The following is an 18921-nucleotide window of genomic DNA, read 5'->3' as shown; positions in this document are numbered from 1 at the left end:
TTGAATTATGCTAACCCATTTTCTCAACTATAGAAAACGCTGGCTTCCAGCCCAATGAATACAATAGCCACATGCTCAGACCCTTAATTATCTAATAAATGTAGTGTCATTTTAGCAATTAGTTCAAATGACCATACGGAACTTTTTTCTTCATAAGATCAGAATTGTAAATATTTTTAAAATAAAATACTTGTTAGGGACCTGAGGATATTATCTCTATAATTAACATCTGAAAATGACCGATAAAGCTTTTAATTTCAACAAATGTGTGTTTTTTTTTTAAACCACCAATCTAATCAAATATGGCCAAAGGCTGATTTTCATGTGATAAGTTCACAAAATGCCCCTTAGACATCTACTAGGCTGGACTTCCAAGCAGGATTTCCCACCAGAGTGGGCAGGTGCCACCAGAGGAAGTGACAAGGTGAGCCTGAGTGAGGGAGGAGGGGCAGAGGGGGGTGAGGCCCACGCTCTGAGGGAGGATGCATTCCAGCAAATGCCACCACGAATGACATTATAAAGTGAAGAATAATCTGAAAACTTCTCACACAAGACTGCTCTTTCTCCTCATTTTCTCACCACTGCACTCTCCATTGGAGCTGAATTTTAACATGAAATCCTTCACGTCCTCTGCAAACCAGAGAGCGTCACAGTTGCTCCTATAATTCACTAATACCAGAGCTTTTGAATTAGAAAACTAATGTTGTAGAAAAGTAGGCTTATGCTAAAGGAATCGTTTCTGTGCCATTTGTTCGGCCTTCCACTAGGAGACCTGTCTGTGAGAGGACCGCAGGCACCGCCCCTTGTTGGGGTTATTGGGGAGGGGCCCGCTCAGATGCAAGGGGGTGTTCTTCATTTGGAACCACTGGGGCAGACATACAGTCTACAAGGGCTTCTCGGCATTGACCAAAACCTTCTTGGGGCAAAGAAAATGGCAAATATGGCCCGGGCTTTCCACGCGTTTGCAGGCTGGTATGGAAACCTGGACCCAGGGAGAGTAGGCAGCCGCCATGCCTCACCACCTTGCCCTGGTGAGAAGACACCCTCAAAGCCCGGGTGCTGTGACATTTAGGACTGAGGTCTCTGCTTTGGAACAAATGCACGGAGACACTTCTCCTAGGTTTCAGGGAGTTTTCCAGCAGCTTCGTTCCGAGTTCCAATCATGCCCCTCCTTACATCTACCCTGGAAGGCAGGTAGTATTTGTTTTCTAAACCTGAAAAGGTGGAGATGCAAGGCTTCCTCGGCCTTTGCCACCATTTGTGGTAGAGAGAGATGGTCTCTACATGCCCATCACTGTCCAACCCACAAGGTGACATTCAGGACTTGCCTGGCCAGGCTCCTCCTCCTTCCAGGGATCACACCTCCACGTTCCCACAGCACCACCGCCCAGTCTGTTGGTCCTTCCTCCTCCCACCCTCGTCCAGTGCTGTTTCCTGCCCCAGGCTTATCTTTAAATAAGAGGAAGTTGCGCCTCTGAAGAGCCCCATCCCCATCCCTCCCAGGCTCCTCCAGCCTGGGCCTCTCCCTACCTGGCCTGGTGAACTATGTGCCATTCAACTTGGCTCAGGTGTCTGACTTGGCAGCAGGCTCAGCCTCCCTCTCCCGCCTCTTATTCTATATTATCCATACCCTAAACATCCCTGTCACACAGCTATCTACCTCCTTGACTCAGCTGTGAGTTAAGAACGAAGCAATGGCCAAGTACGAGAGTACCTGCCTATAACCCCAGTGACTCGCAGGGAGTCCAGGTTTGAGGCCAGCCTCAGAACCTTGACCAGACCCTGTCTCAAAATAAAAAAAAAAGAAAAGGACTGGTTATGGAGCTCAGTGGTAGAACACCCCTGGGTTCATCCCCATTACCCACCCCCCCAAAAAAAATACCCATCAAAACCTGCCCTTCCATGCCTCGTACTTGGTAAAGTAACACCACAAGGCAGCAACTTTAAAATCACTCCTGAATCATTAAATGTAACACCTCCAAAATACAAAAACCAGAAACAAATATGGGAAACCAAATGTGACAGAGTGACTGACAATAAGGAAAAAAGAAAACAAAGTAAAAACCAACCAACTAACCTACAAATGCCAAGGAGACACAGAAACAATGTGGACGAGGTAGGACCTAACCTCATGATGATCCCTTCTTTTGTGCTGGGCGTTTCTGGAAAGGATAAAGCTCGTAATTAATCCTAACAACCAACAAAGCTCCAACAGCAAGGCAAGGATATTCACTCAGGGTGTATTTACGTTGCCTCACCAGCAAACCTGCAGCAGGCTGCCCCGTTCCAGGCACCAGGAGCGCAGGGCTGGAAGCCACACAGAACACCATGCTCTCAGAGAGCTGGAGGTGCCGTTCGCTTTCAGTAACTTATAATGTTGATGCATCCTATTGATCGTCTCCCGAATGACCTATAGCTGCAAACGAATTTCTTTCACACAGCTCATGACAACTACCTCTTTGTGTCTATGCATCTTAGTAAATTTGATGAGTGGGTGTATCTATAAGAAACGTTATGCATAACATGTTATTCTTACCTATTTATAATATATAAATATAAAATTGAATATCAAGAAACTAACTGTAGAGATTGTTTTTAATTGTTGCTGGGCACAGTAGTGCACACCTGTCATCTGACAATTCAGGAGGTCCAGGTAAGAGGATCCCAAGTTCAAGGCCAGCCTCAGCAACTTAGCAAGGCCCTAAGCAACTCAGTGAGACCCTAACTCAAAATTAAAATATAAAAAGGACCAGGAATGTGTCTCCATGGTAAAGTGCTCTGGGGTTCAACCCATAGTACCAACCTCCCCCCAAAAAACCCACAATTTTTTAAAAGGTTATTTTCAATTGTCAAAAAGGCAAAAAAGCATCATCAAGAACGTAATCAGTGCATATTATCTTACATTGAGATTAGACATCATCTAGGTACTTTCTGAAGCCAGTGGTCAAATGACATTGCTCTAATTGCTATAAAACATCTACAAGAACAAAAGGATGTGGGTTTTTTCCCCCTTTGGAATTGGACCCACATGACAAATGTTCTTGTGAAAGTACTAATTAACAAGTCTTGGTTGTTTGGAAGAACTGTGGTCTTAAGGGGCTGTTTGATAGCAAAAACCACGTTTGAATACATTCTGTCAAAGTCAAGTCACGAAACTGAATTACCAACCGCACAAAGCCTCAAAGAGCTCACCAGTGCATGTGTGAAACTGAGTCACATCAGTGAATTCCCTAGCAAGGAAGTCTCAACATGCTAGGTTCCCCAAGGCTGCTAGGGTGCTGGGGTCAAAGGGAGCATCAGCACTCACCATTTGGAAACCATCAAAACATCTTAATAAAGGTGCAAAGGATGGACATGGCTATAATCATGCTCTGTTAAATGGTTTGGTAACCAAAACTCAGAGAGATTAAGTAAATTGTCCAAGGTTACACAGCTGAGAGATAGAAGGGGAGGAGCCTTGACTGCTAGCTAGCCACCTCCAACATGGAGCATCACACCCAGCGCTGCATAAACTTGCTTCTGGGTGAACTCAGGGATGGGTGAAAAGCAAGCCAGTCAAATGAAGGAACCAGGTGTCAGGCTTCCCTTTACTCAGGGCTGCAGGGATAGGACTTAGGGGACAAATGCTGGAGGTTTGGTTCTGAAGGAGACTAAAATTTGAACAAGATTTAGGTACACGTTCACACACACACACATGCGCGCGAGCACACACACACACACACACACACACACACACACACACACACACACCTCTTCCTTGAATCCAAAAGACTAAAAAGTAAGCCATTCAGCAAACACTCTTCCTATCCCCTTGCCTCCTTGGAAGGAAGTCGAGTTTAGCCACGAACCAGTTTGGGCCATTGAGAGTGTGGGGCATGCTCAGCCTGCACCTAGCCCTTAGAGGACACGGGCACGGCCTGTCTGCATCATGGCAGGAATGTGTCCTTACTCCCCAGTGCTCCTTCAGCCTTAGCTAGCTCCAAACGAGGCAGGTGAAGCGAGGCCACCACAGGCGACCTGCCGACCGATGGCCGCTCTGTGGGTTCCACAGCCAGGTGAACTGCAAAGAGCAACCGCCAAGCAGTAAAGACGTGCACGGATGGCGGTCTGTGGGGCAGGTAGGGGAGCTAACCTGAGGGTGCCACCAGGACAGGATTAAGATGCCAGGTCAGCTCCTGGGTTGTTTTTGTGGTGTTCCAGGGAACCCAGGGCCAGCCCGAGTCAGCACTTCTAGGTGGCCCCTGCTTGAATGGTGCAGGTATCACCACCTACATTTCAAGGGACTGAAATGGAAAAGTATCTGCCTCAGAAGATTCTAGAATGAGGGACACTAACACTCTTCCAAGCTCAGTGCCTCCAAAGGAGGAGAAAAATGTGAAATAAACAAACAGAAACCACATCACAGCTCAGTGTCCACCAGGCAATGTCTTCTGGGAGGTGAGCCTTGGTTCCCGGGTCTAAATTTTGACCAAACGAAGGAGATATTTGGCAAGTTTTAGAAAACCATGGAGGTTTCTCACTTTCGGCAACTCGCCTGTTGCAGAAAAGTTGGTGAAACACAGAAGGCAGGCCATTTAAGAGATTCCTCAAGATTATGATGATAACTTCTTCCCTTTCAAATGCAGAGAATATTGAAGTTTCTTTAAAAAATTCATACAGGAGAATCATTCTATGCAACTCTAAGAAGGAAACTGTCAGACAACATTCCCAATTCAATATTATATTGTGCTTCAAGAAAAGATTTCCATATATTCTAGATTAAAAAAAGCCTCATAAATAAATGATAATCCAGTCCATGCTCTGAAAAATGAAAAAATAATTTTGTGTTTGCATTTTACTCCACAGAGTAAAATTTAATCTCTCTTTTAATACAGCATGTTTTATATGAAAAGGTAAAAAGATGTAACCTTATGAAAATTGATTTTTTACATGTTTGGAAATGCCCCTCGCTGTATTTATCTAGGCATTTTCAATCTGTGAGCACAGAGAGGCACCGCGTGTTGAGAACCTCACCATATGGGACTGGAAGTGAAGGGAGTTGCTGTGATTTGATTGGATGAAATGTTTCTTGATGGTGTTAAAATAGTCCAGACCAGAGAGTGGCTTTACGGCTGTGCTGTCCACTCTTCAGCTTATGCTTTCAGATCCGTGCCAGGGTCTTCAGCAGTACCAAGCACACAGTAGGTGCTTACTAAATATTTGGCCAAATGTGTGGCTTAAGAGAGGCAATGGAGACACAAACACTCCAGTTCCATGCAAAGCTGAAGCCACGGGCTCGTAGGATGGGGTAAAACCAGGCCATCTGGGGTTCGCCGTCCATGCAGAAATCCTCCTGGTGTCCGCAGCATCCGGGGAGATCCCAGCCGAGGAGGACTGGATGATGAGGATCAGCAACTTCCCCCGGTGCACTGACAATGTGGCCACGCGTCTACTGCAGCCCCTTGTCCTCTGAACAACTGTTTCCTAAGTGCCTCAGATGGACACCGCCAGGGAGCCTGGTCTTCAGTCTCCAAGAACTCTATTTGGAAAAACAGAAACAAGCCAGCCAGCTTTTATTTATGTTCTGCCCCTGGCCTCCAAAGTGGGATTAGCCTCCAGGAGACTCCTCATTCCAGCTGAGAAAGCCTGTGGGGCCACAGCTAACCCGGCACAGTCTTCCACTTACATTTGACGGCTTCAGATAGCAGCTTTAAAAGAAAAAACGTACTTGCAGGCTGAGGAAGGATGCACCCTTGCCTGGAATGCTCAAGGCCCTGGGTTCAACCTGCAGCAGCAGCAGCACCACCACCACCACCAACACCAACACACACGCATGCACACACACACACACACACGCACATACCCACTTCATTGCCAAATCAAGATTGAATATATCTTGGGCTTAGAACAGTGTTGATTTGACATATGGATGTGTTGTGTAATGTGTAACAATCAAATTAATTGACACTTCCATCACCCCCCGTGCTGTGTATTAGATCCCCAGGACTTGCTCATCAGATCACTGAATGTTCACATCCTTTGCTCAACACCTCCCCACCTTCAGCACCCCACAGTCCCTGGCACCAAATATTCTACTCTTCGCTTCTGAGTTTGACTTTTTCAGATGCCACGTCTTGGTGTGATCACACAGTATCTCAGCCTCTCTCTGCATGACTTAGTTCTCTTAGCACAGAGTCCTCCGAGTTCAGGGATGGAGGAAGAAATTGTGGTCCCCACACACAATGGCATATTATTCGGGCATTAAGGAGTCCCGTCCAGTTTCTAAAGGCAGATCTTGTGGTCACCAGACTCGAGGACCTTGTGCTCCTTCTAGGGAGACAGTAGTTACGAAATTGCTTGAGATGGGATCTGGGTTTCAGAATCTTCAGGGGTGGTAACTGTCAGCAAAGGGAAGACACCCCCAGTTGTGCCACACAGACTCTAGGGTGGCCCCCACAGCCCTCACCCTGGGGTATTCACACCTTGTGTAATTCCCTCCCTTTGAATGTGGAAAGGACTTCTGACTTGCTGTCATCCAACAGAAGGTGAGAGCTGTCACCTCCCCGAACACTACCTATGTCAGATCCCTGTGCCAGCAGACTAGCTGCAGGGACTATCCTTGCTGGCTCTCCTTGACGAAACTGCCACGCTGCGAAAGCCAACGTGATAAAGCATGGACGATGACTTACAGGAGCTGAGGGCTGCCTCCATCCAGCAGGCAGCAGTCAGCAAGGAGCTGGGGCCCTCAGTAAAAGGGCTGCAAGCCAGTCACCTCTGCTCATCATCTGAGTGATCTGGAAAGCAGATTTCTCCCTAGTCCAGTGACCAGATCAGAACCCAGCCTGCACAATGTCTGACTACCACCTCGCGAGAAATAATGTGTGTCCACGAAGCTGTGAAGTGTGTGCTAATCTGGGTCACAAGAATGGTAAAGGTACACAAGTAGAGATCTTGGAGAGTGCACAAGTAGAGATCAAGAATGAGCAGATGGCATGGGGGGTGGGGAGACAGGAATCATGAAGAAAGCCATGGGTTTAAGGCTCATACTGTGTCCCCACCACCCATCTGAGGTGCCCAGAGAATTACGCATTAAAAAATATACTGAAGCCGGGCACAGTGGTGCTTGCCTGTAATTCCAGCAACTTTCAAGGCTGAGGCAAGAGGATCACAAGTCGGAAGCCAGCCTCAGCAATGCAGCCAGACCCTGTCTCAAAAAAGTAAAATAAAAGGGACTGGGGGAGGTGGTTCAGGGGTAGAGCTCCCCTCACTTCAACCCATAACACTGCAAAACCAGAAAAAAAAAGTACATAAAGTATGAGCCATTGAGTGGGACACAAGGTAGAACGGGAGAAGGAATGAGGAGCCGGCAGTGTAGCCTCAACCTGGCGTCCACAGGGAGCTGCGGATGCTCCTGAGCAGGAGGCAGAAGGCAATGGCTGTGTCTAAGAAGTCGCACCCAACAGGCGGGACGGACAGGCGTGTGAAGAATGTGAAGCTCAGGGCAATACCGCCCGTGCCCTGTGTTTCATCAAGCGAGAGCTCACAGTGGGTTTAAGGAGGAAAGATCAAAATGTCCAAGCATCCGATACCTAATTCAGCTTCAAGGTGCTAGAACATTTCCCAAACTTTTAATCTTGGAAACCAATTCTTAAAGGTACTCAGATGTGCCACATATAGCAAGAGTTCACATACGTAATGTATACACACGTAAAATAATAATGAATACACCTATGGACCCCTCGCTCAGTTTGAGGAGCACCTCCCGTGTGTCCCCCACCACTCTCCTGGGCTCCCGCCACGTGGGAAGCTCTAGCTCATGGTCCTGTGACACATTACTCACTTTTTTTTTTTTAATTTTATCATCTCCCCTTGGGTCCTCAAATGGTATGTTCAGCTCTGCTTATGTTGTGAGCTTCCTGTAGATTGCCGTCTATGTTCCTCTGTGCGACCACCATTTGAATCCTGTGTTATGACTGGGAGGCTCCTTCATGCTGACACATGTCTGGGGTCCCTCCATTTGCATGGCTCTCTAGAATTCCATCATATGAATACACCACCATTGGACCCCCCCCACCTGACCCCCCACAGTACTGGGATGGGCTTTAGGAAGCTCTCTGCACCTTGTTATCACAAAGACTGCCCCAGAACATCCTAGAACTTTTCCTAACCTCCATAGTTTCTTGAATGCATGTTGCAGAAATGAAACTGTAGCAGTCATTAAGCACTAGTTTAGCTGGAACACGGAAGCCTTCTCCAGAATGGCTGCACTTGCTCACACACCCAAGGGAGATGTAAGATGCCCCACTTCTCCACATCCTTGCCCAAGCTTGCTACTGCCTGGCTATCTAATGCCTCCTGTCTGGAGAGTAGGAAGTCGTTTCTCATTGTGGTTGCCACGGCAGTGCCTTCTGCTGGGGAGTTTGGGCTTGTTTTCAATCCTGTGAAACTCTCTGTAGGACCCCCAGAACCCTAAGGCAGGCATCTGCCCTATCTGCATTGCAAGTTGGTGAAAGAAAACAGGTGCCAATGAGAAGTTACTGGTGAGGTTAACCCAGAATGCAGTAAAGATATGTATTAAGACATAATCTATAGTGTGTGTACCTATATGCAGATATGTGTATGTAATATACATGTATATATATATGTGTGTATATATACATACAGAAGAGATCTCACAAAGTCATTTATGATTAATGTTGGCTCTCACATCCACAGGTGTCATGCATGACCTTGAGCAAGTCCTTTACCTTCCTAACCCACAACTGGCATACAAAATGTCAAATAATCAACACACAAAGGTTGAAGAAAAGGTTATCCGCGTTACTAACGATTAGAATGTACATTTATCCTAAACTCTGAATATATGCAGCTCTCCTCACAGACACAAAGAAAGGATCAATATTTCCCCGCACACGCAGACCTCAATTCTAAATTTAAAAATCACAGGGCACAGGAACAGGCCCTCTGGTCAACACAATCTCTCCACAAGAATGACCCTCGCCTGGGCAGGGCGTCTCTGTGCCTTCTGGTCCTCCTGCCTGACACTCCCCACTGGGCTCCTGGCCTCACTCTGCTCACCTCCAAAGCCTCACCTCCACCTGGCCACACTCACAGTCGAAGCCCCTCCTGTCCCCTGCAGCTCCTTGCCAACCAGCAACCTTGCTTCTGAACATGCATCGCCACGGGATATATTTGATGGAGTCACTGGCTGGTGCCTGGCCCTGCCCAGCTCCCCTCCTGGTAGGTCAGCTCTGGGGAGGAGACGCCCAGAAGGTCTAGTTTACCTGGAACACCAAAGCCTGTGCTGCTGCTGCTGCACCTGGCTTCTCGCAGTAGCATGGTGAATAAAAAAGCCTTGTCTTAGTTCATCTGCCACTGGTTTCCAAAGGCGGTGGAACCAGGATTTTTATGCGCAAGCTGATACATAAATAAGAACCGGTCACAGACCCCCGAAGCCCTAGTCTCACTAGTATCCCCTGGGGTTGGCCTGCACCGTTTGATTTCTAAAGAGGCAAAGAGGAGCACGAGTCTTTCCTGGATTATCATCTGTTCCTTCTTTATCCTGAGCATCCAATAAAGAGATTATATGAATATAAATCAACAAAACACTGTGTTTTCTTTATCGTTATATCCACTTGATGGTTTTAGAGTTTTAATCATGCCAATAACCATCCGCTGCAAGCTCTTAAGGATGGAAACCATTTCTTATCGCATTTGAAATTCAAAGAGGAAGCTCCGAGCACCATGTGACAAGAGGTAGCCATGGATATTTATGATCAAGGAAGATGACCAGCTAGAAGTGGGGGCTCGTCAATGAGGTCACAGTGTGCTACGAATATGGTTTATTGCAGCTTCCAAAGAGATGCCCTCTCTTTGGTCAATAAGTAAAGGATAAAAGGTTCAAGATAAGGAAGAAGCACTTTATAAATGAAAACGTTCACTAATGAAATTAGTATCGTTACTGCAGGAAGTGCTAATTTTCCTGCTCACTGAGAGTTTAATAAAAATGTTATGTCTACTCTATAACTGTGATTAATCAGTGTGGGATTGAGGAGTGCAGCGATTCCTTTTCAACAAGGCAATTTTCAAAATTTGAAAAGGTGTAAATTTCATGCAAATTGCTTCCTAATCATATATGTACAAAGCGGAGCTGAGGAACTTGCAGTTAGGAAAGGAATCGTTAACGTTCAACATTTTTTATTCATTTTATTCCCTGAAAGGTAACCATACGTGAGAATACAAGACCCGTGGCAAAGCTCAGAGGCAAGTGTCAAAAAGGGGTAAAACTGTAAACACACTCAAATATAGGTGGGCCATTTCAACAATCATGTGAAAAAGGATGTTTTGTCTGGAAAACAACGCTTCAGCCCAGTGCAAACACAAGCTCGATTCAACCACAACATTGGGAGAGCAAGAAGCCTTTCTCCATGTCCCTCTCTTCTCCATGGGAAACGACATCTGCACTAAAGAAAGTGACATTTCTTCTTCTTCTTTTTTTTTTTTTTTTTTTTGGTACCAGAGATTGAAGTCAGGGGCACTTGATCACTGAGCCACATCCCCAGCCCTATTTTGTATTTTATTTAGAGACAGGGTCTGAGTTGCTTAGTGCTTTGCTTTTGCTGAAATTGGCTTTGAACTCGCCATCCTCCTGCCTCAGCCTCCCCAGCCCCCAGGGTTACAGGTGAGAGCCACAGTGCCTGGCCATTTCTTCTCTTTATTTTTAAAGAGTCCCCAGATCACCTGAAATTCTAAGCCATGGTTTGTAACCTGAGCAATCCTTGGACAGAGTGGCCTGTCCCGCGACTCCTGCCTCATGGCGATGTCCTCACAATCCCACCAGCCTCAGAGGGTAACAGTCAGTGCCAGTCTCACTGAGCCTGGTGAATGCCACACGCACTGAGGAAATCTGAGGATGTCATTTGTCTGTTTATGTGGCTAATGGGAGGGTGGATAACGATAACGAGGCCTCGAGTGTGCATACGACAGCACTGGGATCGTCAGCCATCAACATCAGGACCGATGGCCCTGAAGTTACACCACCCAGCAGAGAACAACCAGGGAACACACTTTGCAGGCACCGGCGTTCACACAGTGGCATCTAACCAACAGCAGGCTGCCGAGGGCCCTTAAGAAGTTGGAAGCCTTTATTTATTTATTTATTTATTTTGTATTTTAATACAAAAATTGGAAAGCAGTAAGTTGGCCCTTCTGAATGGCCAGCATGGCCATGGTTCCTTGCTGTGGATGGCCTTCCTCCTTGCAGGCACTGAGAGGGACCATGTAGTGACAAGCAGGAGCCACCTGCCCCCATCCTCAGCCCCACCCCATCCATTTTCTAAACTCGCAGCCCTCATCAAGGCCATCAGCACGCACAGCCCCTGTTCTTCAGAAGGGGGCTGAGGATGATTTTTGGTGAAGGTGGCGTACTTTGGAGCCATCTGGCCACCTGCCTTAATGTGCTCTTCTGAATTCCGCCCAGCTTTGTGGGATGGCGTGGTTCTGCCCGAATGTCTCTCCAGGCACTGTGTGTAAATAAGACAAAGACTCCTGCCGCCTTCAATCACCGAGTAGTGAGCGGAGGCTCTGGGTTTAACGTGGCAACACATTTTCCATTATACGCTAAGATTAATAAACCTCGCAGCGCCCGGGCGAGCCAGGGAGACCAAGGGCAGTGGGGTGCTCGTTTCTGTCCCATTAGACACGGGCCGAGCTGCAGACTCGCCACACTCTGTCACTCCAGCCTGGTAATGGGCCTCGCAGAGACCACATCGCTGGGGCCTCCGCCAGCGCAGCTGCAGGAGGAAAACCTTCCTTTTCCCTAAAACACACAGGCAGCGAGGGCCAGGTGGGTGTCCCCTTGGCCAGTTCTCCTTTGGCCCTCATTGTGCAGCCAAGGGCACAAATATATACCAGCCTGGGAGGGCAGAAGGCAGGCGTGAGCCCAGGGACCTTCCAGAACAAAACAAGCCCTGCTCCTGGGTAGTGGAAGAGGAAAGGCTCTGCGGGCCTGGTGGGCCTTGCGGTCATCACTGGACCAATCTGAGCCTCCGTGTCTTCATCTGGATCCTGGGGGTGAGGAGAATACCTGCCTCCTGGGGGTAGTTCGGGAGCAAATAATGAAGGCACAGCTCCAGCCCAGAGCCTAACACATGGGAAGCACACAGTCGATGTGGGTTTCTGCCATGACAACTCTGGTGGTTGCTACCATTTTAATTACCACTCTGATTGTTATCAATAGGGCTGCTCCCACCACTACCAGTCACAGGGATGTAACCCTTTGATCTCCAATTCCCTCAACTGTAAACTGATGACAGCCATGCCCTCCTCTGATTGATGAATAAGATAATGCATAGAAAGCAATCAGCGAGCTTCAGGTCCTCCATCGGTGCTCAATTAACTGCACATCTCCACCTACCTGGCAGGAATTCAGGGAGGAGGAAGCACTCACTTTGATGTCACTAAGATTCCTCAGTCTGTTGACTAGGAGCTCCTGCCTGCTGGGGACAAGAGGCCATGGGCCCCCTGCTGCCTGGGAGCACTCCACTGGCCAGGGATCTGGCACAGCTGGCTTCCTCTGTCCTCAGAACCATCCTTACAAGGAGGATGCTTTGTGCCTAACATCTCACAGAGGAGGCCATGGGAGATCAGAGGGGTGAGGCAACAATCCCAAGATGTCACAGCTTGTTTTGGGCCCAAACAAGGAAGCCCGGGGCTCTCCCCTGCTTTCCCCAGTACACTGGCTGTTTCTGAATCTCTAAATAGAGATGTGGGTGAGACCACTACTAAAGAAGAGTGTGCCCCACTCCAGTTCATATGCTGGAGCCCTGACCACCCCCCCCCACCACGTGCTGCTGTTTGCAAGTTGGACCTTTGAGAGTGACGAGGTTCGGATGAGATCGTGAGGGACAGAGTCCTAAGATGGGGTCAGTATCCTCTTGAAATGAGAAAGAGACCAGAGCCCTCTCACTTTCTGCCACAGGAGGATGCAAGGAGGTAGCCATCTGGAGCAGAAAGAGGCCCCTCAGCAGACAGGGAGTGTGCCCCAGTGTGCCCCTGGGTCCTGAGGCGGGCAGACACAGCACAGACCAGGGCGTGGGGTTTTGCTAAGCAGCCGAGGCAGACAGGACAAGAGCCCAGGTGTAACTATCTGCCCAGGGAACGCTGGGTGGGGAAGGTGACGGTCCTGCCCAGAGCAGTCCTGAAGGGTGGGCCCAGGACAGACCCAGGGGTCACCAAGTGACCACCCAGACAGAGCTGGGGCTTTCTACTCCCCCAACAGCCTGTGGGTGTTATTCCTCCAGCTCTCTGGATGGGGGAACCTGAAGCCCAGAGTGAGTGTCGTGGGGCACAGAACCAGGCGTGTCTACAGTCCCGTCCCAGCAGCTGAGGTCCTGAGCCCTGCCTGGCGGCGGGCACTCTGCAGATGCAGTTGTGTTCAGCATCGTTCAGATGAGCCCAGTGGAATCACCCCGTCCTTCCCCAGGAGAGGAGGAAGGTCAGATTAGAAGGTGGTGGGACAGCACAGAAGTGTCAGTAAAGGACACATGGTGACGTATTGCTGTCCCCAAGGAGGGGGCAGGGGGCCACCAGCCCAGCCAGCAGGTGGCCTCTAGAAGCCAAGAAGAGCCAGGAAACCTTCAGATGAAACCTTCCTCCTGACACTAAGCCCCAGGGGGACCCCGTTTGTACTTGTGATCACCACAGCATAATGGACGTGTGCTGTTTTAAGCCATAGGCGTTGGGCCATTTGTCATAACAGCAAGAGGAAAAGGATGCAGCGATGAAGCTGGAATTCCAACCTAGAACCACTGACTCTGATATCTGCCTGCTCCACCTGCTGCCTCTGAGGGGTAAACAAAAGGAAGCCAGTCCAGGATCGGGGAGGGCAGGGGGCGACCCAGGAAGCTGCCCGCACCCCTCTCGCTCCCCAGAGCCGGAGGATTCAAGGCGTATCTGGCTTTGGTTCTGACACTCCCCCTGCCTTGTTAAGGAGGAGGGGGCACTGCAGCTGGCACTCACAAACACCTGCTGAACTTGACCGAGGAAGACAGGAAGGAAAGAACGAGAAGAAAGGGGATCAAAAGAAAGAGACGAAGAAGTAAAACCAAAACCAAAACGTGAAATTAGTTCCCAGAGAGGCACTGTGACCTTCCTGGAGAAGGACGCTAAACACTTGCTTCGGAGCTCCCATGCGGCCCGAAGGACCAGAGGAAAGACTCCCAGACAGGAGCTTCAGATTTCAAAGGAAGCCACGTGCTTAGGAGAAACGCATCTTTTCTTGACAAGTGGCCTTAAGGAAGGTCTCCTCTGGGCCAGGGCCTTTACCACCCTCTGGTGGCCCTTAGACCCGCCTCCTGACCGTCCTTGGCCAGGTCAAGATATTCAAGATCCTCTACTTCCTCCCTGGAAAGTTGGTCCTTCCCTGGCAAGAGCATCAGCAGGGGCCACCCCAACTCCCGGACTTCTTGACCTCTCCCACAAGCCAGGTCTGCAGCCACGACAAAGGGGGAGAAAAACAAAAAACAGCTCTCACACACCTTCTCAACACCTGGCTGACGGCCTCATCCATGAGTAGTGCCCCGGTGGATTTTGTGTGTGACAAATTATCCCAAAAATCAGGGGTAAGAACACGAGCTGCTTATTTTTAGCCCAAGACTGTGTGGGTCAGCAATCTGAGCTGGGCTCAGCTAGGCAGGTGCCTGCTGTCCGCTCTGCTCCCAGGGCCTGGCTGGCTTGTGGCTGGGCAGTGTGGCCACTTGGCTCCCATCACCCAGAAGGCCAGCGCAGGCGCCTTCTCTCCCAGCACGACACACAGGCCAGGGCCAACACCAAGGCGCTCTGCAAGCCTCTGCTCACCTCAGGTTTACAGCTGCCCGAGTGGTCAAAGCCAGGCTCGCAGGCCCTCGGACTTTCAGGGGCTCGTCTCTGGAGAGGCAGATCTGCCACTTCATGATGCAAGGGTGCTGCTGTAGGGGGAGAGGCAAGACTTGGTGACCCTGTTGACATCTACCACAGATATTAACCCCAAGCACCTGTGGACCAGATACTTGTGATAGTTTTTCACACCAAGGGATATTAATGAATCAGATCACTAATCAATTCTCTTGCATAATTTACTATAGTCTCTTCAACTCAAAGGTAGGTGGATGTGTTAGGGAACAGACAGCTGTGAATGGTGGGAAAACGAGGCTAAGAGAACAATTATAAAATGGACCCACTGTGCTGACTGCTACCTGCTTTCTTTTCCAAGAAGCAATTTACCTGCAGCCCTGCCTGGCCTCAGTAGACAGAACACGCCACATTCCTTACTGCAGGAAAAATGCAGGCCCCAGATAACGTCCATGGGAGGAACCCAGAAGATGTTTTTGTGAGAGATCCTGAAACTCTGGGAGATAAGGATAGTTCCTCCTAGAATGTATGGCTTAGAATCCAATTAGAACCAGTCAGCATGGGCCAAGGTGACCTAGCTGTCATGGCAGTGAGGAAAGTCTGACGTCCCCCTTTCTATCAGTCGTAAGTCAAGAGGTGGACGCGAGTGGGACTCTCTGGGATCCCCAGTAAAACTGGAGTCCAGGAGAGTCACAGTGTCCCTCTCCTCTTTGAGAAGACCCACTCTCTCCCTTGAGAGTGTCCCCTTTCCCTTTCCCTGATTGGGTCAATAAACTTACCCCTATTGCTCTGAGTGACAGATCTGAAACCTTTCTGACTCGATCCCAAGAATCAGGGTTTGAAGAGGGGGTCTTCACGGTGCCTCAGTTTCTTGGAAGACCCCAGCTCCATAACAGGTAGAAGAAATATGAGCTCCTAAAAGTTTTTGGCTCTCAAAGTCTATCTTTAAGTATTCTTTCAACAGGAGAAAAAGCCATTATGTGTGTGCGTCCACGTGGCATGTGCTTGCCTGCAGGTGTGTGGATGCTAAATACAGAGCATCTCTGGACTTTTTCTGCCACATCCGGGTTGGTTCTGTTCAATGCTGGGCTTTCACGCTTCTCAGTTGTGTTCCTGAACCACCCCACACGGCCCTGGAACCATAATTGCTTCCATGATATTCACAGCATTAAAAAGAAATAAATAAAATAAAAAGGAAAGTTGCAGAAGGGGCAGCACTTATCCCGCACCCAGAAAAATCGACTGAAAGGAGAGTATTGTCAGAGTGTTTTGCAAATGACATTTTCAGCAATATAAATTATGATTTATTTCCCCATGTAATCATCTTGATTGCAGACACCCTTTTTTGGAGGAATGGCACCGCTCTTGGCTAGCTTTTTAAAGCTTCACAAGAGAACTTTCAAACCTGATTAGTATGTATGATGGGAAATCAGATACATTATATTTAGCTTGAAGTGCAGAGTGCTGTGGGTGCAAAGAAAGAAAGACAGGGGAGGAATAAGAAAGAAAGAAAGGAAAAAAAAAAAACAACCAGAAGAACATCTGTAATCCGCTTCCAAGGGAGCTGGCCCCACAGGCAGGGGGAGCGGAGCTACCTGGTTTGCCCAAGTTCTTCATGTACTTAACCAACGTGCCTCCCCCCCTCATCCTGGGGCTCCCAAGTCCCTAAGCTACAGGCAGGGAGGACTCTGTATCCAGGACAGGCTCTGGCTCTTCTGTCAGGACACAGAGGAGCTCAGTGGGCATCAGCGTGGGCTTCTCTGAGCCAAAGATCTTGGCGCTGGCTAATAGACTTTCACTCCCTTAAGGAGGGGCTACGGGATCCTCAGTGGGCCCAGGTGGCCTGGAGGGAATACAGAGATGAACCAGGTGTGAAAATCAGGCAAGGGGCCATGAACAGTGCCAGATCTCCATATGGTGTGCATGTGTGACAGGTCCTGCAGGATCACCCTGGGGGTCAGGGGCAAGCAAGACAACCAGGGTGAACATCTAAGCTTTGGCTCCAGCAAGGGCAGGTGGACACTCACAGGAAACTGTGAGAGGTGCCTCCCTTGACACCCCGGCCCTGCTGGCTCAGTGTCATGTGCAGCACCTGCATTCCCTGGGCAGGACGGCCACAGGTAAGAATGAAAGTACAAGTTCACGCGCTGGTGCAACATGGGGGGCGTTCAGAGTCGAATGCAGAATTTACATGGGTTTTTTGAGAGAAAGCGACATTTCAGAGGAATTTCACATGTGGCCTAGGAGCCAGACTCCCAAGCCTCTCCTGACTCTTGTCCCTAGCCAGCACTCCCTCATGGAAAAGCTTGAGAAGTCTGCCATGTTCAGAAGGCGGGGCCCAAACCCAGGGCTTAGCATTCAGTTTGCTTTGATGATTGTCTCTAAGAAAAGGGCAATGGAAGGGATGTTTGTTGAGGGCCCACTGTATACCTGAACAGGGAGAACAAGGGAATGTCCATTTATAACTGCTTAATGATGACCGCAGTCCTGAATATTCGCCCATTCCAGACAGGGACACGGAGGCACAGAGACGGATGATGCATGGAATCAGGTCACCCAACGCTGGGACCTTTCTCAGCTCAGCTCTCTCTGCAGGTAACGGAGGATGGTGAGCCCTCTAGTGCCCTCCCCCACCCACTCTGCCTCTTCAAACAAAATCCCGCGCTTGGCTCACAACTGAAGGTCCGCCCAGGATGGGCTCTCCGATGGCATCCCGGTGTCCTACCCAGGCGTCCTTTCTTTCTTTGGGATCTCCCCAAGGTACAAGTATATCCTTCCTTTTATACTAAACTTTCTATCTCTGAAAATATCTAGGCTTTATTTTCTGGTGGTAAAACTGTGGCTTTGGTAGTTAGAATTCTAAGTGGGCTCCAGGCTCCCAGCCCAGGGCAACACAGAGCTACTCTGCTATTCAACCATGTGTGCACCTTTGTTAGGGATTTTTCAGATGTTAATTAAGCCTCCAAATCTGTTGCCCTTAAGATAAGGAGATTGTTCTGATCACAGGAGCTCTTAAATCTGATGACAGAGTCAAGGGAAGTCAGATTTCATACACAAGGGGGAACAAGGCACCAAAGGGAATCCATGCCTGGAGAGGGGGTTGCTCCCTTTAGAGAGGAAGGGGGCCACTTGTCAAGGACTGTGGGTGGCCTCAAGGAGCTGGGAGCAGCTACCATCTGACAGCCAGCAGGAACCAGGCCCCAGTGTTAAAACTGGGATTGGCAGTGGATTCTACTCCAGGCCCTGTAAGAGAAAGGCAGCCCCAGCCTATACTGTGATTTTTGTCCTTTTGAGACCCTGAACAGGGAACTCAGGCACACTGTGCTGGCCCCTCTGACCTACAGAACTGGAGCTAACAGCTGGGCATTGCTTGTTACACAGCCAATAAAACACGCCACAACAGCATGCAACCACCCGTCTCTGAAACACGACTTCCCTTCTACCTGTCTCTTTGGCTTCCATAATCACCGTGCCTTCGAAATACAAAATTCTTAAACCTAGGAACTCAATCACCATAGCTACATTCATTTTTTTAATTATTAAAAGATTGGTACCAAAATAGTATTGATCACTATGATTATTTATGATGGTCATGACATTCTAGCCGGTGAGAGCTGAAATGACCCTTCTCTGCCATGTCTTATAAGAAGACAACAAAGTCTTCAGATACAAACAGAACTTGGTATTTATGCTACAAAGGTCTCTGTTTTGAGGCACTCATCTGTTCTAAGCTACTAGGTTGCAAAAGGCTCCATCATGGGTATTTTCTGTAGAGAACATCATCTGATATAAACTCCCCAGATGTGCAGAGACTTGGGGGGAGGATGCCTTTGAAAATTTCCTCTTACAACCAAAACTATACAAAACAACAACAACAAAAAAAGGATGACAGCTTTTCAATGTCACTAATTTCTTGAAGCAATATTACGGCAAACTCCTGAGACCTTGGCTATTTCAGACAAAACAGCAAAATGCAGATTCAGGAGGAAGCTAGTAGTGGGCTGTCTACAACAGACTGTGCGCCAACTCGGGAATGCGGGTAAAGTACAAAAT

At 48.7% G+C, this 18921-nt stretch overlaps 1 protein-coding gene across 2 annotated transcripts in view; it reads right to left on the bottom strand.

The window, feature by feature from the left end:
* Wwox (WW domain containing oxidoreductase) overlaps positions 1-18921 on the bottom strand; it is an 861609-nt gene that overhangs the window by 484663 nt on the left and 358025 nt on the right. The window contains exon 9 of one of the 2 annotated variants that reach the window (XM_078032705.1): positions 14836-14945. The exons of the other annotated variant lie outside the window; for it this stretch is intronic. Within the exon in view, the coding sequence (XP_077888831.1) occupies positions 14836-14945 (110 nt within the window). The remainder of the gene's footprint in view (positions 1-14835; positions 14946-18921) is intronic. 2 annotated transcript variants of the gene reach the window in all.

The sequence above is a fragment of the Ictidomys tridecemlineatus genome, chromosome 15 (assembly GCF_052094955.1).
Source record: "Ictidomys tridecemlineatus isolate mIctTri1 chromosome 15, mIctTri1.hap1, whole genome shotgun sequence".
In the NCBI taxonomy this organism is placed as follows: Eukaryota; Metazoa; Chordata; class Mammalia; order Rodentia; family Sciuridae; genus Ictidomys; species Ictidomys tridecemlineatus.
This window is presented reverse-complemented; position numbering and strand designations above follow the sequence as displayed.